This window comes from Oryx dammah, unplaced genomic scaffold (assembly GCF_014754425.2).
Source record: "Oryx dammah isolate SB20612 unplaced genomic scaffold, SCBI_Odam_1.1 HiC_scaffold_14, whole genome shotgun sequence".
Classification (NCBI taxonomy): Eukaryota; Metazoa; Chordata; class Mammalia; order Artiodactyla; family Bovidae; genus Oryx; species Oryx dammah.
The window spans coordinates 38,064,963-38,089,659 of NW_024070198.1; the positions used below are offsets into that span (position 1 = coordinate 38,064,963).

The 24,697-nt window shown below is 44.2% G+C and overlaps 2 protein-coding genes, 1 long non-coding RNA gene and 1 other non-coding gene across 5 annotated transcripts in view; 1 reads left to right on the forward strand and 3 right to left on the reverse strand.

Moving 5' to 3' along the window:
* Positions 1-1,658: 1,658 nt before the first annotated feature.
* On the reverse strand, positions 1,659-3,590 carry LOC120873859. Its single transcript, XR_005723543.1, has 2 exons — positions 3,246-3,590; positions 1,659-2,532 (listed from the first exon to the last, which is right to left on the reverse strand). It is a non-coding gene; the product is annotated as an uncharacterized LOC120873859 (long non-coding RNA).
* A 407-nt stretch (positions 3,591-3,997) lies between these two features.
* NANOS1 (nanos C2HC-type zinc finger 1) lies at positions 3,998-5,778 on the forward strand. Its single transcript, XM_040254839.1, has one exon. It carries the CDS (start codon positions 4,082-4,084, stop codon positions 4,949-4,951), a length of 870 nt encoding a protein of 289 aa, XP_040110773.1. The 5' UTR covers positions 3,998-4,081; the 3' UTR covers positions 4,952-5,778.
* A 2,573-nt stretch (positions 5,779-8,351) lies between these two features.
* Positions 8,352-24,697, reverse strand: part of EIF3A (eukaryotic translation initiation factor 3 subunit A) — a 32,184-nt gene continuing 15,838 nt past the window's right edge. Inside the window, exons 10-23 of one of the 2 annotated variants that reach the window (XM_040254837.1) lie at positions 23,570-23,686; positions 23,132-23,317; positions 22,183-22,530; positions 21,638-21,742; positions 21,447-21,560; positions 20,003-20,125; positions 19,333-19,486; positions 18,591-18,775; positions 15,514-15,602; positions 14,492-14,950; positions 14,205-14,461; positions 11,385-11,616; positions 10,300-10,481; positions 8,352-9,559 (exon numbers count right to left, since the gene is read on the reverse strand). In XM_040254837.1, the coding sequence (XP_040110771.1) occupies positions 9,336-9,559; positions 10,300-10,481; positions 11,385-11,616; positions 14,205-14,461; positions 14,492-14,950; positions 15,514-15,602; positions 18,591-18,775; positions 19,333-19,486; positions 20,003-20,125; positions 21,447-21,560; positions 21,638-21,742; positions 22,183-22,530; positions 23,132-23,317; positions 23,570-23,686 (2,775 nt within the window). In that variant the 3' untranslated portion in view covers positions 8,352-9,335. Of the gene's footprint in view, positions 9,560-10,299; positions 10,482-11,384; positions 11,617-14,204; positions 14,951-15,513; positions 15,603-18,590; positions 18,776-19,332; positions 19,487-20,002; positions 20,126-21,446; positions 21,561-21,637; positions 21,743-22,182; positions 22,531-23,131; positions 23,318-23,569; positions 23,687-24,697 lie in introns of both variants that reach the window. The other variant, XM_040254836.1, reaches the window with a different exon arrangement.
* On the reverse strand, positions 24,013-24,142 carry LOC120874016. The gene has a single exon (XR_005723585.1). It is a non-coding gene; the product is annotated as a small nucleolar RNA SNORA19 (small nucleolar RNA).

Sequence of the window (24,697 nt, forward strand, 5' to 3'; positions counted from 1 at the left end):
ATGCTTAATTATCTTGTGTGACAAGTCATAGGACAGCAACAGAAATGTCATCGAGGCTTCATTTTTCTAAATAACTTTTCCAGGCAGCCATCAGTGTACCAGCTTTTTGTCCCCAAAACTTAGCTTTGTCACCTCTGGGCTGCCTCAGATTTTCAACCTGCCAGTGACTAGAAGAAGGTGAGGTTCCTAGTTTTGTTTTGTATTTTTCTGAAGAAAGGAGCAAACTCTCTTCCAGAGCCTCCCTGACAGACAACTCCCTTATATTTCAGGCACCAGACGTGGGTTACCAGCCCTCTCCTAAAAATATCAAGGAACAGGGGCTGTTTCTGCTGGCTTACACCTATCACAGCTCACTTCACCAGGTTCAAGGGAGAGACTGGATAAAAGTAAGAAAGCAGGAAGGAGAATGTGGCTGTCCCTCTACATAGAGCCCCTTCATTGACGGAGGAAGGAACTGGAGCCCAGAGTGGTAAAGTCCCTCATCCAAGGCCACTCAAGATTTTGCAGAATGACCAAGGTAAAATCCTAACCACTGGCCCAGCCAGCTCCCGCCACATCACCACGGGGCTTCTTCACCAACTGTGGCTGACCCTAAGCCCCAGAGGGCACTCCTCTGAGCTTGGCCAGAGGCATGACGCGGACAAAGTCAAGACCGTTAACAGAAGTGAACCCCTGATGCGCCCAAATGCGCCTCTAGGCCCCAGGCACCTCTAGGCCCCAGGGCCGTGTGGGGCTGGGGCAGTCAGAGCAATTCCTGCCCCTCACAGGAGCTTGGCAGGCGGGCCACGGGATCCCAGAGCCTGACAAACAGCATCTCTGTAGCCGCCTGGACCCCCGCCAAGCTGCCTCATTCCCTGGGGCTGACCTCATGTTTCTGAAGAGCCTCAAGACGCCTGGGGTCTGTGTGTTGCCTCTCCTGGTTCAGTTCTGCTGCCAGCAAAGGCAACGGCCCAGGATGGGGCCTGGAGGCCACGTGGAGAGGTGGACACCCGGAGCCCAAGCATCTCACAACTCACCCCTGCCCTGCCCTGCCTGTGGCACGCAGGCCCCATTCCAGAAGAAACGGAAGATACACTGTCTAAGCTCTGAGATGAGGCCCCTCCTGCTCTGTCTTCCTGCCCCCAACCACCTGAAGCTGTCCCTCGAAGAAACTTTAACACTCAGGCTTTTCTGTCTGTTTCAGTCTGGACTTCGGGAAGTGGAACCAAAGGCAGTCAGACTTCATCCAACAGAGGTAATAAGCACATCTCAGAAGTCTGCTAAAGAGCCTCAAAGAGAGCTAGAGAGCTCATCTGAGGTCTGCGCTTGGTGATAAAAGTAACTGCTGATTGAGCCAAGAGCTGGGGCAGGCATGCACTCTAGCCTTTCTGGGGTCACTGACAGTATACCGAGGTGCAGCATGTACCCCCTCCCCTGCCAAAAAAAAAAAAAAAGAAGCCTTCATGCCCTTGACCTTCACTTCCAGACACTCTTTCAGGGCAAAACACCTACTCTGGGCAAGGCTGACAGCAGATGAGGTGAGTAGCCCTGGGAAACAGCATGGAGCCAGGGCCCCAGGATGCACCCCGCCAGCTCTCCCCAGGACATCTGCCTCATGATTACCACAACCCACCCACCCAGGCTGCAGCTCCCGATCCAGGCATTTGTTCCCATTCAAGTTCACTTAAAAGCGTTTATTTCCCTGCAAATCCACAAGGGCTAAAAAATCCACATGAGGAAAGAAAGCCTCTCCTAGTTGCCATTCTCTCTGGTCTGACCAAGAGGGGCTGGCCCCAGCTGCTGGTGGCTTTAAACTTTGCTCGCAGAGATTTTTCTCAGAATAGTAGCTCACAGTCTTCAGAGCTTGAAAAGCCCGCATACCTTGAAAGTACGCAGGCTGCAAGAACAGAGTGGAATTTTCCATTTATAGAATAACACTCTTCATACCACTCTGGGGGCCAGCGTTCTCGTGGTAAGTTCAGTGTCAGCAAACCCACCACGCTTCTGCAGGAGCCCCACGCCAGCCAGGCCCTTTTATTTATTTTTGGTGGGAGACAGGAGGAAATAAAGGAATAGCTTTTCAACTTGAGTGCCAACACAAACTTGGAAAAGGAACCGGCTTGGCAAGTGCTGAATATCACTGCCTGGTTTGGGGACTTAAATCAACCGTCAGGGAGTAGGAGGTGAGGAAGAGGCTGAAAAATATACCTTCCACCCCGGCATGTAGACAGGTGGCCGGGACAGGCACCATGTTACTGCCTCAAGACCTTCCCTGTCCCTGCTGCGTGGTCCCTGGATCAGGCCTGAGGGCAGGGGCCCATACCAAAGGCACAAAGCCCCATCTCGCTTCTCTTCCTCCGGACCTCCATGTGCTACACTTGATTTCTGCTGATGTACGCACAGTCTCAAAGTCTGAAATAGCTTCCAGATTCACGGTGTAGAGGGAAGGCCACCAAGCCAGTCATGAAGAGGCCTGAGTCCTCACTCTGGCAGTGATAAATTCACTGTGTGGCCTAAAGAAGCCTTCTCTTCTCGGGGTCTCATTTTCTTCATCTGTAAAGTGAGATCGGACTGAATGATACCAAAGATCCCCTTCACTGCGAACATCGGGACTCACTCATTCATTCTACTGTTAACCCAAGCCAGCACTAGGTTCTGGGCATCCCTACGGGGCCACTCTACACCTGCTGGGACATACCCAGACCCACCCACTAATGACAGCTGCAACACCAGTCTCCCAACCCTTGTTTCAACAGACAGAGCTCCTCCAGAGAGAGGAAGGAAAACCCTGCCTGCCAGCTTAGAGGAGGCACTGTCCCCGCCCCTTGGCACCCTACAGGAACCCTCCCCCCACCTAATACTTTTCCTACTTTCCATATTTTAAAAAACTGTGTTGCTCCTTCTCTTGGGAAGGGCATGACCATCTCGTAGCCACCTAAAGTCTTCTGATTTATTTTCCACCGTTTTTACAAAAGTACAGTATTCATTTCAAAGTATTAAATGGTGACGCTGAAGTGGCCCCTGAATACGCTTTGTTATTTCAATTGCACAAACACCTCATATGTCAGTATGGTCCCCTCACCCCAGGGGCAGCGGGGAGTGAGGAGCTACACACACAGTTAGAAACACACACACTGATCACTGTCCTAAGGCCCTCACCCCTACCTGTCTGTCACCAGCCACTGGCCACCACCTGGTCTCGGAACACCTGTTGGGAGGTGCTACAGTGCTGCTGTGGGAAAGTGATGTGTCCTTCCACTACTTACGAGGTAAGAACTAAAACCTCTCTGAAGCTCTGAGGTTTGTGCGAGGATTCCACTCAGTTGAAAGCTCTCCAAAACGCTGTGCAAAAGGAAGTTACTTGATTGCTGGGCGGCTCCCACTTAAAAACTGCATCGTTAGCTCGTACCAAGTCTTGCCTCCCCACATCTTTCCTTGCTGATGCTGATGAGAAGGAGAGAGGAGAGAAGGGGTTTCTCAGAAGGCAGAAGGCTGGCCCAGGGCACTAAAAGCTTGGGAGGTGGGTCTCACCCCCAGGCTGAGAGAGATCCAGGACTGGTCACCTGCTCCAAACCAGGGGAACAGGCGAAGGCGGGCCCCAGCAGCCGCCCCTCCCCTACATCCCCCTCCCTTCCCAGCTGCTCGGTAGGGCACGCCCCCCCCCGGATTAACCAATCACCGTCCGGAGCGGCGCCCGTGGCGCAGGGGGCTCTGGTCAGCAGCCAATTAGCGCAGCGGCCCGAGGCGGTGCCTGTCCGCCCCCTCCCAGAATGAAAGCTGCCCGGCAGCTGGCGAGGCGGGCGCAGCGCGTGGGGTGCTGGAGCCTCGCCTGCCGGAGCAGCGCGCGCTCACTGCCCGCCCGCCCCCGGCGCGTCCGCCTCGGCTCCGCCTCCGTCCCGGGCGCGGGTGAGGTGGCCCGGGCGGGGGAGGGCAGGGGGCAGGGCCGCGGCGGAGAGGCCGCGGGGAGGGGAGGAGCGGGGCCCGATAAAAGGCAGCGAGGCAGCCCCACCCCGAGGCAGGCCGGCGGGCAGGCTCGGCTCGTCCCTTCCGTCCGGCCCGCGCCGGCGGCGGGGAGGTGGCGCGCGCGGCCCGCACCCCGCCCATGGAGGCTTTCCCCTGGGCGCCCCGCTCGCCCCGCCGCGGCCGCGCCCCCCCGCCCATGGCGCTTGTGCCCAGCGCCCGCTACGTGAGCACCCAGGGCCCGGCGCACCCGCAGCCCTTCAGCTCGTGGAACGACTATCTGGGACTCGCCACGCTCATCACCAAGGCGGTGGACGGCGAGCGGCGCTTCGGCTGCGCCGGCGGCGGGGACGGCTCCCCGCCCTCTTCTTCCTCCTCGTCGTGCTGCTCCCCCCACGCGGGGGCCGGGCCCGGGGCGCTGGGGCCCGCGCTGGGGCCGCCCGACTACGACGAGGACGACGACGACGACGACAGCGACGACCCGGGGTCCCGGAGCCGCTACCTGGGGGGCGCACTGGAGCTGCGCGCGCTGGAGCTGTGCGCCGACCCTGCTGAGGCCGGGCTGCTGGAGGAGCGTTTCGCTGAGCTGAGCCCGTTCGCTGGTCGCGCCGCCGCCGTGCTTCTGGGCTGCGCACCCGCCGCCGCCGCCGCGGCCACCGCCGAAGCAGCGCCGCGAGAGGAGCGGGCCCCAGCGTGGGCGGCCGAGTCCAAGTTGCACGCCGCCAACGGGGCGGCCGCCACCCGGCTGCTCAAACCCGAGCTGCAGGTGTGCGTGTTTTGCCGGAACAACAAGGAGGCGGTGGCGCTCTACACCACCCACATCCTGAAGGGACCCGACGGGCGGGTGCTGTGCCCCGTGCTGCGCCGGTACACGTGTCCCCTGTGCGGTGCCAGCGGAGACAACGCGCACACCATCAAGTACTGCCCGCTTTCCAAAGTGCCGCCTCCGCCTGCAGCCCGCCCGCCGCCGCGCAGCGCCCGGGACGGCCTGCCCGGCAAGAAGCTGCGCTAACGGCCCGGATCCCGGTCTGCTGCTGCCACCTGATGCCACCAGGGTAGCCGCCCGCCCACTCTCGTGTTTGGTCTCCGCACCATCTCTCCCTCGCTGCCGGGGAGTGTGGAGCTCGTCTTGGTTTTTCCAGAGGAAGCCGACGGTACTATTTTCCTGTCGAAGAGCGGTTGAGACTAGACGTTAAAATCTTGATTGTTTCTAGTTTGTGCACATCCAGACGGTGAAGGCTGGGTATTTACTAACTGAAATGTGGCAACTTAGAGGCGCTGTGGTTTATTTATACGTCGACCTATTTTAGATGCGCATCAGTATGAAATTGTTTCAATCTAATCTTGGATGTTTAATTTTATGAATGGAGGCACTTTACTAGGTCTAGAATATTTTTTTAAAAGCCTCTCAACTGAACTTAAAACCGGCGATTTTATGGAGTGTCAGCAAAATGACTATTTTATTGTTTGAAACAAGTAATATTTCTGTTGTCCTTACCCAGTTATAATTCCAGGTGAAGCCCTGCCTGGTAGCAGCATTAAGTGAAGACTTGGTATACTTTACAGTGTTAGTTTGGGTGGGTGTTCCCTCCTTGTGGCTTGTTTTTGTCCTAGCTGGAGATGTATAAAATGTACAATTTGTAGGTAGCAGGTAGAATACAGCTCATGTATGTACCAGATCTTTTTATTACTGAACAAGCAACTACCGTTTTCCCCCTTTAAAATTAGTGCCAAGTTATAATCATATTGTGTATACACTTGAAAATGGTGCTGTTTAAAAAAAAATGTGTATTTATACAGTAACAGTATATGAATTCATTAACCTTGCCTTTAACTCTACTACTTGGCTTTTTCTTTATGCCCCTTCCTATTCCAGTTCTTCAAAAATATGTCGTACTTAAGATCAAAAGGGTGCAGTATTCATTCACTCTGAATTGCTCGATTTCAGGGTCTCTAAATAGTGGAAATCTCATTCCAGCTGTTGCCTCTCAGACTAAATATAAGCTGGAATCCTTTGAGCTCTGGAAGGTTAACAGAACAACTGGTGTTCAGGAAGGTTCCACTCTGGACTGTGTCAGCTTTAAACCATCATAGAAGTCCTCAAACCAGTATAAGTACCAATTAAAGGAACTGACTGGGGGTAGGCGGGGTAAGACATGGAACACAGCCTCCCTCTATTGTGTTCCCATTCTCATTAGAAGACAACCCTTCTGGAATCCCACCAGTTATTTTCATCCATGAGATTAAATCTAATCTTGGGCAAAGGTGTTTGACTTCTACTTTAACCTACCCACACCGTATGTACCATCAGAACAGACACAGAAGGTAAAAATGGAAATTAACATGAAGTCATCTAAAATGTACAAAATCACTATCTGAAAATAACAGCAACAGATTTTAGTCTTTAGAGGTTCCAGGAGAGCTTAGCTAGGTTATTAAAAATTAGGCTGCCTTCATATTAAACTACCTCCCTCCACAGCAAATTTTAAAGTCTAAGAAGCTGCCATGATAGCTGAGATAGCTATGAGCTTTTTTGGTCAAAGGGTGGGAGAAGGGGATGGGGGCACACAGGCAAACCATTCATTTCTTGGTCAAGAACTATAACAAGAGCTATACCCGTTAGTATAGCTCCAAATGAGAAAACTTCAGATATGAATATACCTAAACTCAAAAGCATGCATTAACTTCTCTTCAGTTTTGCTAGAAAACGTATCAATTTAAAAGAGTTTTGCTTTCTGGGTTGTTTTTAGGTCACATGAATTCCTGTCACCTCTTGCCACTGCTTTAATGCTGTCTTTTCAAGAGTCACGTTAACAGATGGGTGCATTCTCCAGACGGGAAGGACTAGGCAGGTGACTTACCTATCAGCAGCATACCCCATCCCCCACCAGCCATTTGCCTGTTTTGCAGCTAACTTTAGCTTCTAGTATTTTAAAGCATAACGGAGAATGTCAGTAGTTCTCTAGAACTCTCTTCTGAAAAGGTTTACTAAACAGGCTCTAACACATTTAAAAGCAACTCTCAACCTGAAACACGTTTTAAGCACTTGAAAAGCTAAATTTAAGATAAAAGGAAATCCAATTTTTTGAAGTCTAGAAAGTATACAAAATAGTGACAAAAGTACTTATTTTCGAAAGACTGCATATTTTTGGGAAAAGATGTATGGAGTCCTCAAAAGAGCTTTACCAACTGTGCAGCCACAGACTGCCTTACATTTTAAAATCGCACCACAAATGAACATGTACTATCAAAGAAACACTTCAGGGTTAGTCCCAATTTTCTAATCTGTTCTTAGCTACAACATGAACATTCCTTCCATTAATCTGTAGTATATTTTAGTTACACTTACAAAATCTTAAGTCAGTGTCCAGCCAAACCATGTCACACATAGATGCTAGCCTCCCTCTAGTAGCCACTTTGGACAACCACTGGGATGTGGAACCTTCTTTGGGCCACTGCCTCCACCCTCAGATCCACCCATACTGATAGTGATGACACCCTGTCTACAAATGCAGAATAAACACTGAGGGAGGGGGCAAGACTGAGGCCCTGAGCAGGGTCACAAGCAGCCGCACTCTTCTGCTCTTGCCCTGTGCTCCGATTCCAACACCCAGGTCACAGAGCTAGGGAGGACAGCACATCTGGGAGAGGGTCTGGGGAGGAAGGGTCGTTTGCAGATGAGCCTGGAAACCTAACCATCAGACAGCCATCTAAACAAATCAGCTCAAATGAATGAATGCTGGGGCCTGTATGTGATTGCACAGGTATGTCCTGTTCTAGTAAAAGGACAGAGCAGGTTACTGTCCCAAGTTTTCACTTGTTACAAAAGGCCCTCTTCTCACAAGACTTTCACTTGTTTGAAATATAAATTAAGAAAAACGTTTTTTAAAGTGAGTTCTATCATTATTAAAATCAAAAAGGAAAGGGTGCATTTGGTAAAGTTTTTGTAAAAAAGCATCAATACTCCCTCTTCTGGCCTCACAGCTGCACCAAGAGTAATTCTCACCTCTACTCAACACCAGAAAGAATCTAAGTGCCTAGAGCCACTATAAATTTGCAATTAACATTCTGTGAAATCAATTATGCTTTTAATTTCAGGGGGAAACTCAAGATGTACATCACACACACACCACACAGAGAGGACAACTTTACAGGGAAACACAACTTTACACACACACACCCCCTATACAGACAGGACAACTTTACAGGGAAACTTAAGAGGTTCACCCAGTAACAGAGGAAGACACTTTAGTGGAAACATCCCAGCCACATTTGCTTTTTGTTATATTTAGGTTATTTTCTTTGATACTCAACAGTGAGAAAGTTAATACCACTGGTAAAACCTCAAGTGAAATAAACTCAACGAATATGCAAGCTAAACATATATGAAACACTAACTCTAACCACAAATCAACACTAAAACAAATTCTGTAAGTGTTTTATTTATCATTGAAGAAAAAACACAGCAGCAAGTTCTGTGTTGGCTTCAATAAGACCAAATAGTTAATCTTTAACATAGCTACCACACTCCAAAATTGAAGTCAACACAGTCATTACTACAAATTACTTACTGAAAGAATCTATCCTGAAGAGAAAAGGAAATTAGGAAAAAGAATTTAAAGAATTCTTCCAAACCACACATTTATAAATATTGTCATATTTAAAATGCTTGAAAGGCATGAATTCTCCATAAATGGAAAAGCAGTTTGCTATTGGCAACAGAAAAAACTCAGCCACAGTTTACCAAATGCTTTAAAATTTAAAAGCTATATCTGTTTTGGATTCACACTCCAGCAGTATTCTCGTCATTATAATAATGACCCCAAGTTGGTTTACACTCACCTTCTTTCAAGTAAAATCGACCAAAAGCTCCACTGTCTCCAATGTGTGTAACGTTTACCGCACTCAGAGTAAACCTAAGAACCTTCTGAATTTAGTAAACAGTAAATACCTCAAAATATCGAGAGGTATGTCTCAATGGTGTGAGAACTGTTTCAGCTCCCTGTTTTAGAGACTTCCGATACATTCTCTGTAACAGAACCTTAATATTTCAAAATCAAAAGAAAAAAGATCAGTTCTATACCAAGATACAGGTGTTACTCAATACCTGAAGAATTCTCATTTTAAATTTATTTTTAGTTTTTCTTTTTTGTAAACAAATGATTGACGAAATAATGCAACACCTGAAATTCAAAAACATGGCGTGGTTTTCCAACCGTCTGTGGATGCGGTGCCTGATCAATCTATTATATAGGATTAATACAAGTTCATGCTTTTTGTGTTATGGTGAGACATTAAAGAATCCAATTTAGATTGGTTGAAGCACAAATATAATAATCCTTGAATGTGATCAAACCTATGTAAAGACATGAGTTTGAATCCATTATATTTGAGACTTAACGTCGTACTGTGGTCCATCCATCTTCATCAGTCTCATTTTTAGTACGACGAAGAGATTCCCTATCTTTCTCAGCTCTCCAGGAGGTCTTCTCTTTCTCACCTTCCCTTTCTCGGTCTCGGTCTCGGTCTCTCGAAAGAGCTGCGGGAGGAACACGACGAGGGGTATCCCGCTCTTCGGCCCGGTCATCTTTCCTGTCATCAGCACGTCTCCAAGAACTTACTTTAATTAAAAGAAAAGGAGAGAAAATAAATTTGTACTGTATTCTACCAGCTCAGACTAAACAGAACTGAAGCAAAAGGAATGCCTCAAATTACTCAGAAATTCAGTACTGAAGATGATAGAGAATCTTCATTAAAAAAAAAAAAAAAAGCTAATACATTTAAATCATTTTGATACAATTTCTGAAAAACCTTTAAAATAGACTTAAAAATACCAACTTGCAAGCAATAAATCACTGGCCTGGTAAGTGTCCTAATTTTTAAAAAATTTAGGTAAGGTGACAAAAATCTGGCTGGATAAAAATTTTTTACAGAATTTTTGGCTCCTGTTGAAGACTCAACAGCAAATAAGTGAAATATATTTCATTATACTATAAAAGAAGAAATACCCTCGATGTAAAACCAAATAAACAGTAAAAGCCTTTGAGGCAAAAGTGCCATGGTCATTTTAAACAAAATGAAAGTGAAACTGAAGTTGCTCAGTCCTGTCCGACTCTTTGCAACCCCATGGACTGTAGCCTACCAGGCTCCTCAGTCCATGGAATTTCCCAGGCAAGAGTACTGGAGTGAGCTGCCATTTCCTTCTCCAGTAACTCTGTGAAGACCATGAACTTTAAATGGAATAAATGATACGCTTGGCCATCTTATTGTTGGTGTTCAGAGAAGTTAAAGAGACAGTAAATCCCCTCATCAACTATGGCTCCCCAGTGTTCAGCGGTCACACAGAAAGCACATCTCTACCTTCCTCACGCTCTGATCTGAGAGGCGGTCCTCTTCGGTCCCTGTCGTCTCGTCTGTCCCTTAGATCACGGCGATCATCTCTCTCACGACGCCGGTCATCGCGGTCCCTGTCGTCACGACGACTTGCGTCTCTCCAGCTTGAAGACTCCTCAGCTGGTCCTCTTCTCCAGCCACCTTCATCCCTGGAAGCCAATTCAAGTGACACGTTAAGGTCTGTTAGACAACACGGGTAAATTTAAGTGGATATATAATACCCAGGTCAGCAAATAACAGGAATAAACTTTAAACACGTGAAGTGAAGTGCAGTGAAGTCGCTCAGTCGTGTCCGACTCTGAGACCCCATGGACTGTAGCCTACCAGGCTCCTCCGTCCCTGGGATTCTCCAAGCAGGAATACTGGAGTGGGTTGCCATTTCCTTCTCCAGGAGATCGTCCCAACCCAGGGATCGAACCTGGGTCTCCCGTATTGCAGGCAGACGCTTACCATCTGAGCCACCAGGGAAGTCTTAAACTCATGAGTTGACCTCAAACTGATGCTTCAGGCATGAAGTCAAATGAGAACATCTGGCTCCACATTGTCCAACAGAATAGTCATTACCCATTCCAAACACTCAACAGTCAAACGTGACAGCTCGTTACTATGTGGACATTACAGCTACAGGACACTTTCATCCTTGCAGGAAACTGTACTGAACTGTGCTGATCTAGATTAGCTTAGTACAAAGCCACTTTGACCAGATGAAGCTAGCCAGAACTCTTAAAACTAGTAAAAGCAAAGGGGCTTTTTAAAAATTTAAAAGCAATAAATTGACCTCAACCACAAGGCAAAAGTAATGGACAGTGAAGAACTTGGACTGGTTCCACCACCATAGAGCCACACAACCTACAGACAGCGCGAGCGTGCCTGTCTCCTCTTGAAGAGAGGAATCTGGTTCAATCAGATGACCTCTAAATTTTTAAAAATCTATGATTCTACTAGACAAATATATGCAAAGGGGGAGCATGTTTTTCAAAAATAGCTGGGAATGCATAGGACATTAAAGGAATTTTAACCGTAAGGCCACAGTCTTAACCAGAGTATCAAACCTTGGCCGTCTGAAGCGGTCGTCTCGATCACCATCTCTCTCTCTGTCTCTCTCTCTGTCTCTCTCTCTCTCTCTGTCTCTTTCTCTCTCCGGGTCCCTGTCGTTCTCGTCTCGATCTTGATTATCTCGGTCTCTCTCTTTTTCCCTCTCCCATTCACGGTCTTCTGATGGTCTCGAGTCTCGAGGTGGACCCCAACTCTCTTCTCTGGCTTTTTCTTTCTCTCTCCATCCACCTAGGTTTTTATAAAACAAAATGAAAATTTCCACTCAAGAAACAGATTGGCAACCACAAATCTTGATGTTAATCCATCACCTCTGTAATGGCTAATTAAGACACTCTAACATAATTTTAAAAAACTAAATGCATTTACCTCATTTCACAGAACCAACTGCTATTTTGACTACCTATTATTGTTTTTCTAACATATAACACATAGGAACTTTATGTTCCATATGCAGAGATTTCAGGTATAAAAATCTGTAAACCTGTTCTGACAGTGAAGACAACTCATTTAAGCAGAGAACTTCAAGGGTGAGGGGTAGGATCTAGATCTGAGAGACAGAGCCCCAATTATGAGTTCACTTATATCTTTCAACATTTTCAAAACCTAACTAAAAAGACTCTTTCCTTTCACAATCCTGCCCCCTACCATTTACCACCATAAGGTCATGAAATAAGGACAAAGCCTTTGGCCCTGCTCAGTATCTCACTTAGCCATGCAATGTCCCAATCTAGGGAAAATGTGTGCACACAAGTGCACAGGCGTATACACAAAAGGAAATGAAAGGAAGCAGATTATTTCGATGAAAATCTCTTATAGCTGCAAGGCCAACAATTATCATCACTATCATTTATATTCCGGTGGGCTACAGCACTAGTCTAAACTGTCTATTATTAGCTCTTTCAATCCTATCCACAGCTCTGAGATAAGCAGATTATTCCATACCTGCTAATTTGCTACTTGCTAAAAATCTGTAATCCCAAAATTAGCACTCCAGCATGTTCACAAGTCACTCCCAGGCATGTACCCAGTGGTGAAATATTTGGGCCACCTGACAGGCCTGTTCTTAGCTGAGCTCAAACAAGGCAATGCTGTCTTCTGGCTGCAGCTCTCCTACTTTAAACAAGTAGCCTCTGAATGGCCTATTTAGTGGCACATTTCCACTTTTTTTGTGCTTCTTTTTAGTAATTTCAGTTACCCCCAGCATTTTCCCAAAGACAAAAAGGTAATGGACATGACTTAGGGAGAAAATACAGGTGTTAGATAAAACTTCTTCCAGGAATGAATGACTGTGTTGTTGGCCAGGGAGTTCAATGCTAATGAATCAATAATATACATTAAATGAGGTATCTTTAAACAGAAAGTTAAAACAAGGTTATGTAATGACTGGCTGCAAAAAACTGACCAGAGGGTTCAGGAAAAAACAGGAACCTAACCTAGTATTTCCCTTAGTAGCAATGGTTCAGTATTCACTGACTTTATAAAAATGTAATTATCATGAATTAATGAGAATCAACTATGCTATTATCCCCATGTTACATAAAGCACAGCAAAGTTAAGTTTACCCAAAAGTCACATAGCTTCACAATGGAATGAAGTGAGAAGAAACACAAGTATGCAACAGAAACCTCTAAGGCTAAGGGGCAGGCAGGTGCTCAAACTGCTTTTAAAACAAATTACTGAAAAGACATCAGTCATTGAAAAGATAAAAGAAGGATGAAAGAGCAGAGTAAAGGAGAACTCCCATCTTATACAATTAGATGGACAGTGATGCCCTTGAAGAGAAACGTGTGTTATGTTCCCCACCCCACCCCACCCCCCGGGGTGGTGGTGGGCAGGGCGGAATTCTGTTTTCATAGGTTGAGTCTGAAGTGTCAGTGACCAGGTGCTACATAAAATTTGGAAACACAGGTCTGAAGGTATGGGGAAAAGTCATCTGGGCAAGACAGAAATGAAAGCATAGACCTGTACACAATTACTCGAGAATAATAAAAATTATGAAGGGAGAATAGTTCCCTGGTAGTCTGGCGGCTATAAAAATTCCACGCTCCCAATGGAGGCCTGGGTTCGATCCTTGATCAGGGAACTAGAACTCACATGCCACTAAGATCCTGCGCTCAGCAACTAAGTCCCAGCTGCTGCTGCTGCTAAGTCACTTCAGTCGTGTCCGACTCTGTGCGACCCCATAGACGGCAGCCCATCAGGCTCCCCCGTCCCTGGGATTCTCCAGGCAAGAACCCTGGAGTGGGTTGCCATTTCCTTCTCCAATGCATGACAGTGAAAAGTGAAAGTGAAGTCACTCAGTCGTGTCTGACTCTTAGCGACCCCATGGACTGCAGCCCACCAGGCTCCTCCGTCCATGGGATTTTCCAGGCAAGGGTATTGGAGTGGGGTGCCACTGCCTTCTCCCAGCACAGCTGAATAAATAAAACAAAAGTACGAAAGGATGAACAGGCCCAAGACGGAGAAAGGAAACGGGCTCCTCTCATGAACATAATGCCATGGTTGACAAGAGTACAAACAAATGATAAGTATATTTTCATTACTCCTACAAGGAGTCCAGTCCAGGAAGGATTCTGAAAAACACTGATACTTACAGACAAGCACAGAAAGAAGAACCTCAAAGCCCTGAAATAGCAGGGAACACGTCTTACTTAACAATCAAAATATAAGTTGTCCTTTTGAGACTTGTGTTTTTTCTTTGAAATAAGCTGCTACAATCTACAGAATAGTGGGGATTAGCTGGTGTAAAATTTCAGGTAGCATTTGTAAATACATATAAAGCATCCAATTTGGTTTTTTGAATACCACAATTTTACCTGGTTTGACAAATGGTCTCCAGGGACCAGGTCGTGAATCATCACCCCTTCTGGGAATTCGATCGTCATCAGCCCGTCTTGAGATCCGATCGTCATCCATGTTTCTCCAAGGCCCCCTGTCATCATCCGCACCGCGCCTGGAAAATCTGTCATCATCTGCACCTCGCCTGGAAAATCTATCATCGTCGGTATTCCGCCAAGGTCCTCGATCATCATCCAAACCCCGCCTGGGACCCCGGTCATCATCCAAGCCCCGCCTGGGACCCCGGTCATCATCCAAGCCCCGCCTGGGACGATCATCGTCAGCATTCCTCCAGGACGAACGCTCATCGTCTGCACCTCCTCGGCGCGGCCCCCGGTCCTCATCCAGCCCTCGCCTGGGTCCTCTGTCCTCATCAGCCGTGCGCCAGCTTCCTCTGTCCTCGTCCAGTCCTCGTCTAGGTGGTCTGTCGTCATCTGCGTGACGCCAGCTACCCCTGTCTTCATCTCCAATTCGTCTGGGAGGCCTGTCATCGTCTGCACTACGCCAAGAAGGCCGGTCATCGTCCGCCCCCCTGCGAGAGAACCGATCTTCATCAGGACCACGTCGTGGGCCTCTGTCGTCATCCATGCCACGTCGGGGAACGCGATCATCATCTGGTCTGAGAGAGGACTCTCTCTCTTCATCATCCCCCAGGCGCCTCGGTCGGTCATCGTCTCTTCTGTGAGGTCTCTCTTCGTCCCGCCCTTCTCCACGTCTCCACTCCCTACAGAGTAACAAGCCAAACACCTTTAAGAGTATACTTTCTTAAGAAAGTACATGATCTCTTTGGCAATGATTTTACTCACTTCCAAAGTGTAAATTCACTAATCTCAGTCCTATAAGAGTATGTTCCAATTAAAAAAAAAAAAACAAAACACAAAATCCAAAAGTTTATGTCAACAAATGAACCAGTAAGCAGACAACTGCCTCTAAAAGGTATCTGCACTTTATGAGGAATGCCTTAGCAATTTCTAAATCTATTACTACCAGCTTTCAAAACGACAAGAAAAATACTATGAAACCATTCAGTATACTCTAACCTCAATACCATTAGTTTAGGAAATTAAAAATAAAAGAAAAACCTAAAGCACGTATTTTCCAAGATATCTATTCTATGTAATTACAGCAGCACTGAAGTAAACCATGACAAACATTTCAGTAATAGATATGCATACAATTCTTCATGACTCCCCTTTCCCCACCCCCACAAAATATGCCAAATTAGAAAAACACTAATAAGATACTAACAGGACCTATGATTAGTCTCTTCTCCTTAATTCTACTTACTTCTCTGGAGGGCCTCTTCTCCACTCAGAATCTGTTTCAGGTCCTTTTCTCCAAGTGCCTTCTGTATCTCTATCTCCCCAACGAGAGTCCTACATTGAGCAAAGTGAGAGTCACTACATTAGCAACATCGCTGATAAAATTGAACGGGAACCTCAAAGAGCTAGTTGCTATAACACAAAGAGATGAAAGAAAATAAGTGAAACATTAAAAGAGATAAAGAATAGGACTTTGAAAGGCCAGAAGAAGAGAAAAGGAGAAAAAAATCTTCCTGAGTTAAGACAATTCAATATGCTCTACGTAAACTGAATCCTGACTGATGGGGCGCACATGCCAGAAAGGGTGAACAGTAAAGACCTAAGCTTAGGCAGCTAAACCAAGACTTGGTGAAACACTAGCACTTCTTTTCTCCTAAGCTTCCTAGGAACACAGCAGAGTATCTACTGAACTAAGAAGATCAAGACTATTGTCAAGAATCCTCTTTCCACTAAGTACTAGGGCAGTGAGCACTGACAGGTCTCTCAACTTCTGAAGGAGGATGATTTTGAATTGGCTAAACCAATGAACTGTTATGCAACTGTGAGAGAAAAACAAAACCTCTTGTGAGGCATACACAGAAATAAAATATAGAATATACAAAACAAAAAATTTACATGCAAAGGGGAAAAGATACAGTGTAAACATATTTTAAACTAAATCACCTTGCCAATGCAGTTGTAAAACTGCTAAGTGAATTCTAAATAGAAAACATTGCTTAAATACATTGGAGGCAATACATTTAAGTAAAGCCTTTAAATAGATGTGGCTCAAACAGTAAAGAATCTGCCTGTAATTCAGGAGACCCCCTGGGTTGGGAAGATTTCCCCATGGAGAAGGGAATGGCTCCTCACTCCAGTATTCATGTCTGGAGAATTCTGAGGACAGAGGAGCCTGGCCAGCTCTCTACAGTCCATGGTGCTGCAGAGTCGGACACAACTGCAGAACCAACACAAGTGCCACTACAAGCGACAAACAGGCCTTAAGCCTTTTCATCTTTGGTGGCTCGGTCAGTAAGAATCCACCTGCAGTTCAGAAGACCTGGGTTCGACCCCTAGGTTGGCAGAGCATGGAGGAGGGCACAGCAACCCACTCTAGTGTTCTTGCCTGGAATCCCCATGGACAGAAGGGCCTGGCGGGCTGCAATCTGTGAGGTCACATAGAGTCAGATGCGACAAAGCACAGCAGTGGTTGTTTTCTTTGTTTTGCACATTTTGTTTGTTCTAAAGAAAGGGAAGAGTTTTCAAAATCTACAGACTGTAAGTTTACACTTTGAAAAGAATGGATGGTAAAAGAGCAGAGAAAATCATAAATGCCAAAACAAATGTCAGGAATAAAGGCACAAGCACTAGTTAGTTACCACAGTTAGCTACCATGTTAAACATGAACAGAAAACTGAACACTCTCCAATTGAAAGCGAAGGGGGAGTTAACAAAACAGAAACAGCAACAAAGGATGAACACAGAACTGCAAAAACCGATAAAAACTTTTGAAATCCATAACCATGGGTGGCCTACCTCATCTGCTTCAGAACTAAATTAACAGGATGTAGCAAATCACACACACCCACACACCCACACCCCCACCCACACACCCAACTCTGTGCCCAATAGGAAAAGAACACTCATAATAATTACCAACAAGACCAACAAAACTAAAAATCCATTCATATATCATAAAACAAACTGAAGGCTACGTAACTAGGAGCAGACCCTCCAATAAAGGGAAGCATTTGATACAGGTGTGGCACAGATAAAGGTTCAGAGACATGGCAGGCAATAAACCCTCCAGCTACTTACCACTAACCTTAAAAAAACAGCAGTATTTCATTTAAAGGACAGCACGGACACATTGCAGGAAAAACAAAGAGCATGCAGGCAGATGTCACAGATGCAATAAAAGCTAACACTAGCTCAGAATAGCTAGAGTAGAAGTGACTAAGAAAACAGCGACTGATGAAGCTAATGAAACAACAGTAAACATAAAACATAATTAAACACACCTTGGCTGCTAAGGTGTGTTTAATTTAGTTGGGCTCCAAGCAATGAGTATGACCCAAAGGAAGGTCTGAAACCAAAAGCAGAGGTAACAATCAAGTATGCGTTATGAAAAACCAAGCAAGCCACAGTATAGATGAAGGTCTGAGGCCAGGGGGAAAGATGACAACCAGGGATAAGACCTGTAAGTAATACAGGCAAAAGAAACCAGCTGAATTACATAAGGCAGGAGCATAGGGACAGAAACGAGGGATGGGTTTGAAACAATGTGGTTTAAGGAGGTAACAAAGCTACTGCCATGAGAAGGTATCAGATACCCTCTTTACACAAGATAAAGTTAGAAGCACTGGTCGATTTGGACACGAATGGAAATTAAAAATAAACACTTATACCAGCATTTGAAGCACCTGGTAATCTTGTTAAAATGCAAATTCTGGTTCAAAAGATTTGGCTCTGAGCCTAAGACTGCATTTCTATCAAGGGATGTTGAATACTGGCTGGTCCCACAAATTCATCTTTGAGGACCCTTCCATCACAGCAACGCCTTTCAAGGAACGAACAGTTCCTCTTCCGTATGACTGTGTTACTTTTCATCAAATACTTAATTTCATGGGATTAGTTCTTCCTGACAAGTACTCTAAAGCCTATAAAATCCCAGCTTGCTAAGACAAGTCTTATCCCCTCCCCATCCTCCTTAGGAACCCTCCTTCTCTGGAAAGATAAAGCAGTATCAGACTTAAATCTGAACGATGTGATTCAAAACACCATGCCCGGACACTGACACACACAGACAGCTCTGATATGTAGAGACCTGGCTGATCCCTGGTGGCTCAGGTGGTAAAAGCGTCTGCCTGCAATGTGGGAAACCTGGGATTCCTGGGTCGGGAAGATCCCCTGGAGAAGGAACTGGCAATCCACTCCAGCACTCTTGCCTGGAAAATCCCATGGACGGAAGAGCCTGATAGGCTACAGTCCATGGGGTCGCAGAGTCGGACACAACTGAGCGACCTCACTGCACTTTCACGTAGCACTGACGCCCGTACTTACCTTTCTAGAAAGCGAGTCATCACCAAGTCTCCTCTCCTCCTCTCTACGACGCTCCCTTTCCTCAATTTCCAGCTCCCTCTGACGTTTTTTCCTTTCAACTTCTTCTAGCTTCTTGACCCGCTCCTGGTATTCCCGAAGCTCCTCCTCACGCTTCGCACGCTCAGCCCGCTCTCGCTCTTCTCGCTCTGCACAACACATCAGGTTATAAAGGGTGCCCTCCCACCCACACGTTTCCATCGGTGCTATACTATACGTCTACTTTTCTGGTATTAGAGGCAGCATAATGTAGAAAAAATTCTTTTAAAAAAGTTTGAAACAGTTTACAATCAGCTAAACTTGCATATCAGAAAATATTCAAGAAAACAAGTCTTATCCCACTCAACACAAGATATTAGAATCCCACGCCAACACCTGAGCATCTGCGATGCCACAAAAAGGATCATTTGAGAAACTTCATGTGGCACATTTTGCTCAATAAATGTTAATACTATACAGACTACAATGATAAAAAATACGTGGGCAAAGTTTGTGAAAGAACACCAAAATCGTTGAAATAGGCTGGCAGAGGACATTAACACCCTCACAGGTAACACACTGCAGAGAACTAAGTCAGGTTGTCAGAACCTGAGAACTAGTCAGCTAATCGCCTTGGTTCCACATTCCTGTTTCCTAAGTAAGGCTGTACAGAGGAGACCTATTATCAGCCTCGCCGTATAGCCCCAGTCTCAGTCCAACTAGTTACCTTTTAGCATCTTTTCTTCTGCCCTCCTCTGCTCCTCCTCTTCTTTTTCTCTATAGTAGGTTATCCTTCGTTCTTCTTTACGCTGCCTTTTACGTTCTTCCAAGCGATTATGCCGCTCTTCTGCTAACCGCTCTTCAAACTGTTTAAGTTTTTCCTGTAATTGAATGATCACCAAAAGAAAGGAATCAAACTATCAAGGGCTACAAAACTGCAGCAAGTTACAAAAGCATGGTTAAGTCTGGTGGAACCATAAAAAGCAACCTACAAACCTAAAAATCAAATTTCCAAATAATTAGTTTTTGCATGTCAAATGGTTAAAACTGAATTGACAGTATTATCTATACACAGTGGATTTATTTATACAAAATAAGTAAAATGATTAAATCAAAGTATAAGAGCAGGACTTTTCAATTTAGTTTTTTTCTCTTTCTGAATCAAAGAACAAAAATTTATATCAAAAGCAAGTTTAATGCAGTCTATTTTCACCTTCAGAAAAAATCCGTTTATAGTGATGGCTACTTAAGTCCAGGAAATAATTTCAAGACATCTCTATTAAAATATTATTTGAATGATGATTATGTTAGCTCAAGACAGAGAATGTACCACCACACTGAAGAACCCTTAAGGCAAAGCTCATGAATAAAGGTTTCCCTGAAACCAAGAAGTTCACCTCATAAACAGACTGTCGTGCTGCCTTGAGCCGCATTACAAACAAATCTCTGTCTTCAAGCATTCGTGACATCCGGTTCTTATGTTCTAGAGCCTTTTCCCGTTCTAGCTGCATCGTAGTAATCTGCAAACACATGATACAAAATTAAATTTCAAAGTGCTCATTATCTGGTGATGAATTTATCCCAAATTTCTGACAGATATTCTTGAAGAAGTATAAGCGTCTCCTCTGCCCCCTCCATTCTGCCATACCAACAGCTCCCTAAGATGACAATGAGGAACAGAAGATGAATAAAAAAGACTCAGGGCACCTGTAAGAAACAGCTTTAACCCCACGGTACCATAGCACCACTAACTCAATAGACATGGGGTTTGAGCAAACTCCTGGAGATAATGAAGGACAGAGAAGCCTGGAGGGCTGCAGTTCATGGGGTCACAAAGAGTTGGACAGGACTTAAGAGACTGAACAAAGACAACCACAAAATTTATGGAGGAAAAACTAAAATGTGTGTGACAAAACAACAAATACTTCATGGCTTTATTATTTACTGTATTTTCTTCTTTAAAAGCAACTGGAGGGACTTCTCTGGCCCCTCCAGGGAGTGTGGGTTTGATCCCTGATCAGGAAACTAAAATCCCAAATGCCATGAGGCACAAGCAAAAGAAAAATTTAATTTTGTTTCAATAAATTAACTTTAAAAAAACAGCAAATCCTCTCAAGCTTTCTCTAATGTCATGTTAAAAGAATTATCACACAAATTCCAACTTCTAAGAAAACTGGAAAAGATGGTTAACACTAGGCCCAGAATGTCAACAATCCAATGAAATTAAGAGGAGGCAGCCACCACAGATATATGTTGTCTCCTGCCTGTGGTTACTTTTCTAACCAAAATGAGGTCACTCGTTTTTACTACAAATCTGGCCACTATAAGCATTTGCAAATATTGCTTTTGTACTGTTAAGTACACATAAATAAAGCTACTGAAGGAGCTGTTTAGTCTCTCACACACAGACTATATGATTCCATCTGTAAGAAATACCCAAACGGACAAGTCTAGAGAGGGAAAGGAGTTAGGTGGCTGCTGAAGGAGTGCAGAGAAAACGGAGTGACCACTAATGGGTATGAAGTTTCCTTTGGGGTATGTTCTAAAATCAGAGTGTTGCCCAATTCCATATACTAAAAACGTCAATTGCACACTTTAAATTCGTGAATTATATCTCCATAAAGCAGTTTTCAAAAAAAAATAAAGTTCATCTATCCTTTGCACTTTACAAGTTTCATTATTTAATCTCTATTTTGTAAATGTCTACTAACCTGTTTGTATACAGCCATTAAAACACAATTTCTGGCGAAATAATACAGAAATCAATTTGAAACCTTTTTCCCATTACTGGCTTTATTATAGCTTGCTTACAGTCTAAAAATATTACAATTAAAGCCTTACTCTTTCTTCTTCTTGTTGTTCCCACAGATCCATGTCTTTAATTCTCTGTTCTTCGTAAGCACTCTTTATCAAGGGGATTTCCTCCAAACGCTTAGCTCTTTCAAAGTAGTCAATCTGAGTATCATGAAAACAAATGTTAAAAAAAATTTCTTTAACTTGGCACGTTAAAGTTCAGCAGTTCTTTCATTTACCTTCTTTTCTTGATTCTTTAGGCGTTCCTGAAGTTCTTTCTTTTCTTTCTCCAGTTGTTCAACCTGTTTAGCCATGATGAAATCAGGATCCAATTCTTCAAGGTCCTGAAAAGTAATAGAAATATACCATAATTAATTAATAAGAGTATAAAAGTACATACCAGTCAATATGGAGCACCATTTCTTCCTAGAAATGGATCCTAAATTACTTTATTTCAAAAGGGCAAATGCTTACAATGTGTAAATTCAGGCAACAAAAAATGTTTTACAACAGGCTTATTTGATTGTGAGGAAAAACAATGTAATCGTAACATCTACTTCTTATTCCTGTATTCTACTGTATCCAAATTCCATTTCAACAGTGACTAAAAACTGTGGCATCACCAAAACAAATGCTTATTTCATAGACTAATGAACTATTATTAATAGCTGTATCAAACTGAGCAAAATAACCAAATAACCCAAAGTAAACCAATAAATGGTAAATTGTGCGTCTAAGAGACCTGAATAAAACTGGAATTTTAATGCATTAATACGCTACATACTTCAATGTCAATATCTTTGAATGCTTTGGCACCCAGTTCCGTCTTCTTGATTTGCTCCAAACGCTCACGAACAGTTTTCTTCTTGATTTGTTCATGTTCCTGTAAGATCCGCTCCTTCTCTCTCTCCTTTGCCTCCTGTCTCAGCCTCTCTTCCTCAGCCTTCCGCACTTTCTGGAGTTCAGCTTCCCTCTGCTCCAGTTCTTCTTTCTCACGCTGAATATTCAGACTCTCAAGCCGCTCTTTTCTTTCCTCAATTGTCTGACGGCGAGCCAAGATACGCTGGTGCTCTTTCCGTGAATTTTTAAGGTATGCGGTAACAGCCAACTGATGCTGTTCTTCTTTCTCTTGCTTCAAGAACAAATACATTAAAAATATCTTTAAGTGACATACCACAGTATCTGAGATCAAAAATATTGCTACATACTCCTAATGTATTATCCTAACATGTATTTGCATTTGAAAAGAGAAGATGACATTATTCAACTACTGGTTTCTAGCACCAAATACTATGATGCTACAACTATGCAAAGTCCTGAACAGCAAGGACACAGCTGAAGAACCTTTATCTGCTAGGCCAACTTTCATCTGAACCACGTATACTATAAAGTGTTCAAGCCAAGGAGAAAATACAGAGTTCACAAACAACTTAAACAGAAAGCAAAGGCATGATCACAGTACTCCCTAGGTGGAGGGTCGTCACCTGTGGTTTGTTATCACTCATCACAGTACTCCTGTGATCACCTTAACCTGTTATTCTGACCCACAGAAGGCAGCTCAATGGTCTGTGTTATCTGACAAAGATATTTTATAAATTATCAACAGTATCAAACACAACCAAAGAGGAAATATATAATAAATCCCTTCTCTGAGACATCATGTCAACCGTATTTGTGAAAGACCTAAAGGGCCCCTCATAGCTCTGTCATCCATTTCTCCCATAGACGCGCACCAGGATATGAGCTGGCTTAATGACTTCAAGCGCTTTCGCAAGAACTGAGGACATGGCGGTCAGCTGATTTCTTATCTGTTCTGAAGGCATGCTTTGCAGATGAGGACCAATTGGAGCATCTTCTCGAGTAGCGTAATTCAAATCAGATCCAAAACTAAGGGTCCGAGAAGTGTGGTCAATACGAACCTATGAAAATTGAAGAGTATTATCAATAGTTAAATCTACTTGCAAATATGAAGTCTTTATACAAATTAGTAACTTTGATTAAAATTTCAACTGAATTTAAGGAAAAAAATCAACCGAAGAATGTCAAATATCAAAGCTAGAAGCCTCAGTTCATTAAACCTTTAAAGCAGTGCCAAAAGCAGAGAAGCAAAGAGTGTGTGTTGTAGTCCTCTTAGGCCTCCCACCACCTCAATGTCCCCTGCTAGCACCTACCTGCAGGTCACAGTGCCTAGCTGCATCTACTATGGCCCGTTCCAGTTGGAAAGCATCAACAAAAGGAACCAGAGAAGTCAAACGAGAAAACTCAATGCTCTGATAAATTTGTGCCACCTGCATAAGAAACACAAGGTTAGGAATGATAGCTATCATTTACTCAGCAATTGTTACGTGGAGTCTCATGGAACAGTAGAAAGTTAGAAAGTTAGCCTATTTTTCAAAGAAAAGAAACTGAAGCTCAAAGTATGTAAACATGCACTGCTGGAGCTAGAATTAAAATCCAAGGCTAATGAAAAGATTACACCATATTTCAAACCATCACATAATCCTTTCAAATCCTAGTTCCATAAAAACAAACCAAAAAAAAAACCCTAAATGGTCACATATTTGTAGATAGAGACCTGCTACTTACCTAATTCATCTGAACATTTAATAAAACTGTTTGTCTGAAGGAGACTGGCAGTATTACTATTTAGTTATACTGCTAATTAACCTTCAACTATTTGTATAGCACAGAAGAAATAACACTGCTCACACATAGGAGAGAAAGCAGGTCAATGACATGTGCACAAACATGGAAGTTAACATATAGTAAACGTTCTCCACCATCAACGAAACAAATGGAAGACACAACAGGATCATTTAAGTCATACTGTAAACCATAATATTCAAACTCAAGTACAAAGCTGAACTGCAATAGTTAAAAGACTGACAATACTGGGACTTCCCTAGCAGTCAAGTGGTTAAGAATCCACACGTCCAATCCAAGTTCCCTGGGTGGGAAACTGAGATCCCACATACCACAGGGTTGCCAAAAAAACTAAAAGACTGACAATACTAGTGTTAGCAGGAAAAAAAGCTTTCTTAACTACTGCTGGGAGGGTCCATGAATTCAATCTCTGAGGATCTGTTAAAAGTTTTAAATGTGTAGACTATGACTAACTCTACTTCTTAGCTACAAAAGTTAAAGAAATATGCAAATACACTTGTAAAGAAAATGTTCAGTATTTCAACTTTTTATTATGGCCAAAAAAACTAAAAAATTTCCACCAACAGTCTGAATAAACAAACCATGGTACTTTGAGACAATGAAAAACTTCATAGGTATTGAAAGGAATAAGAAAG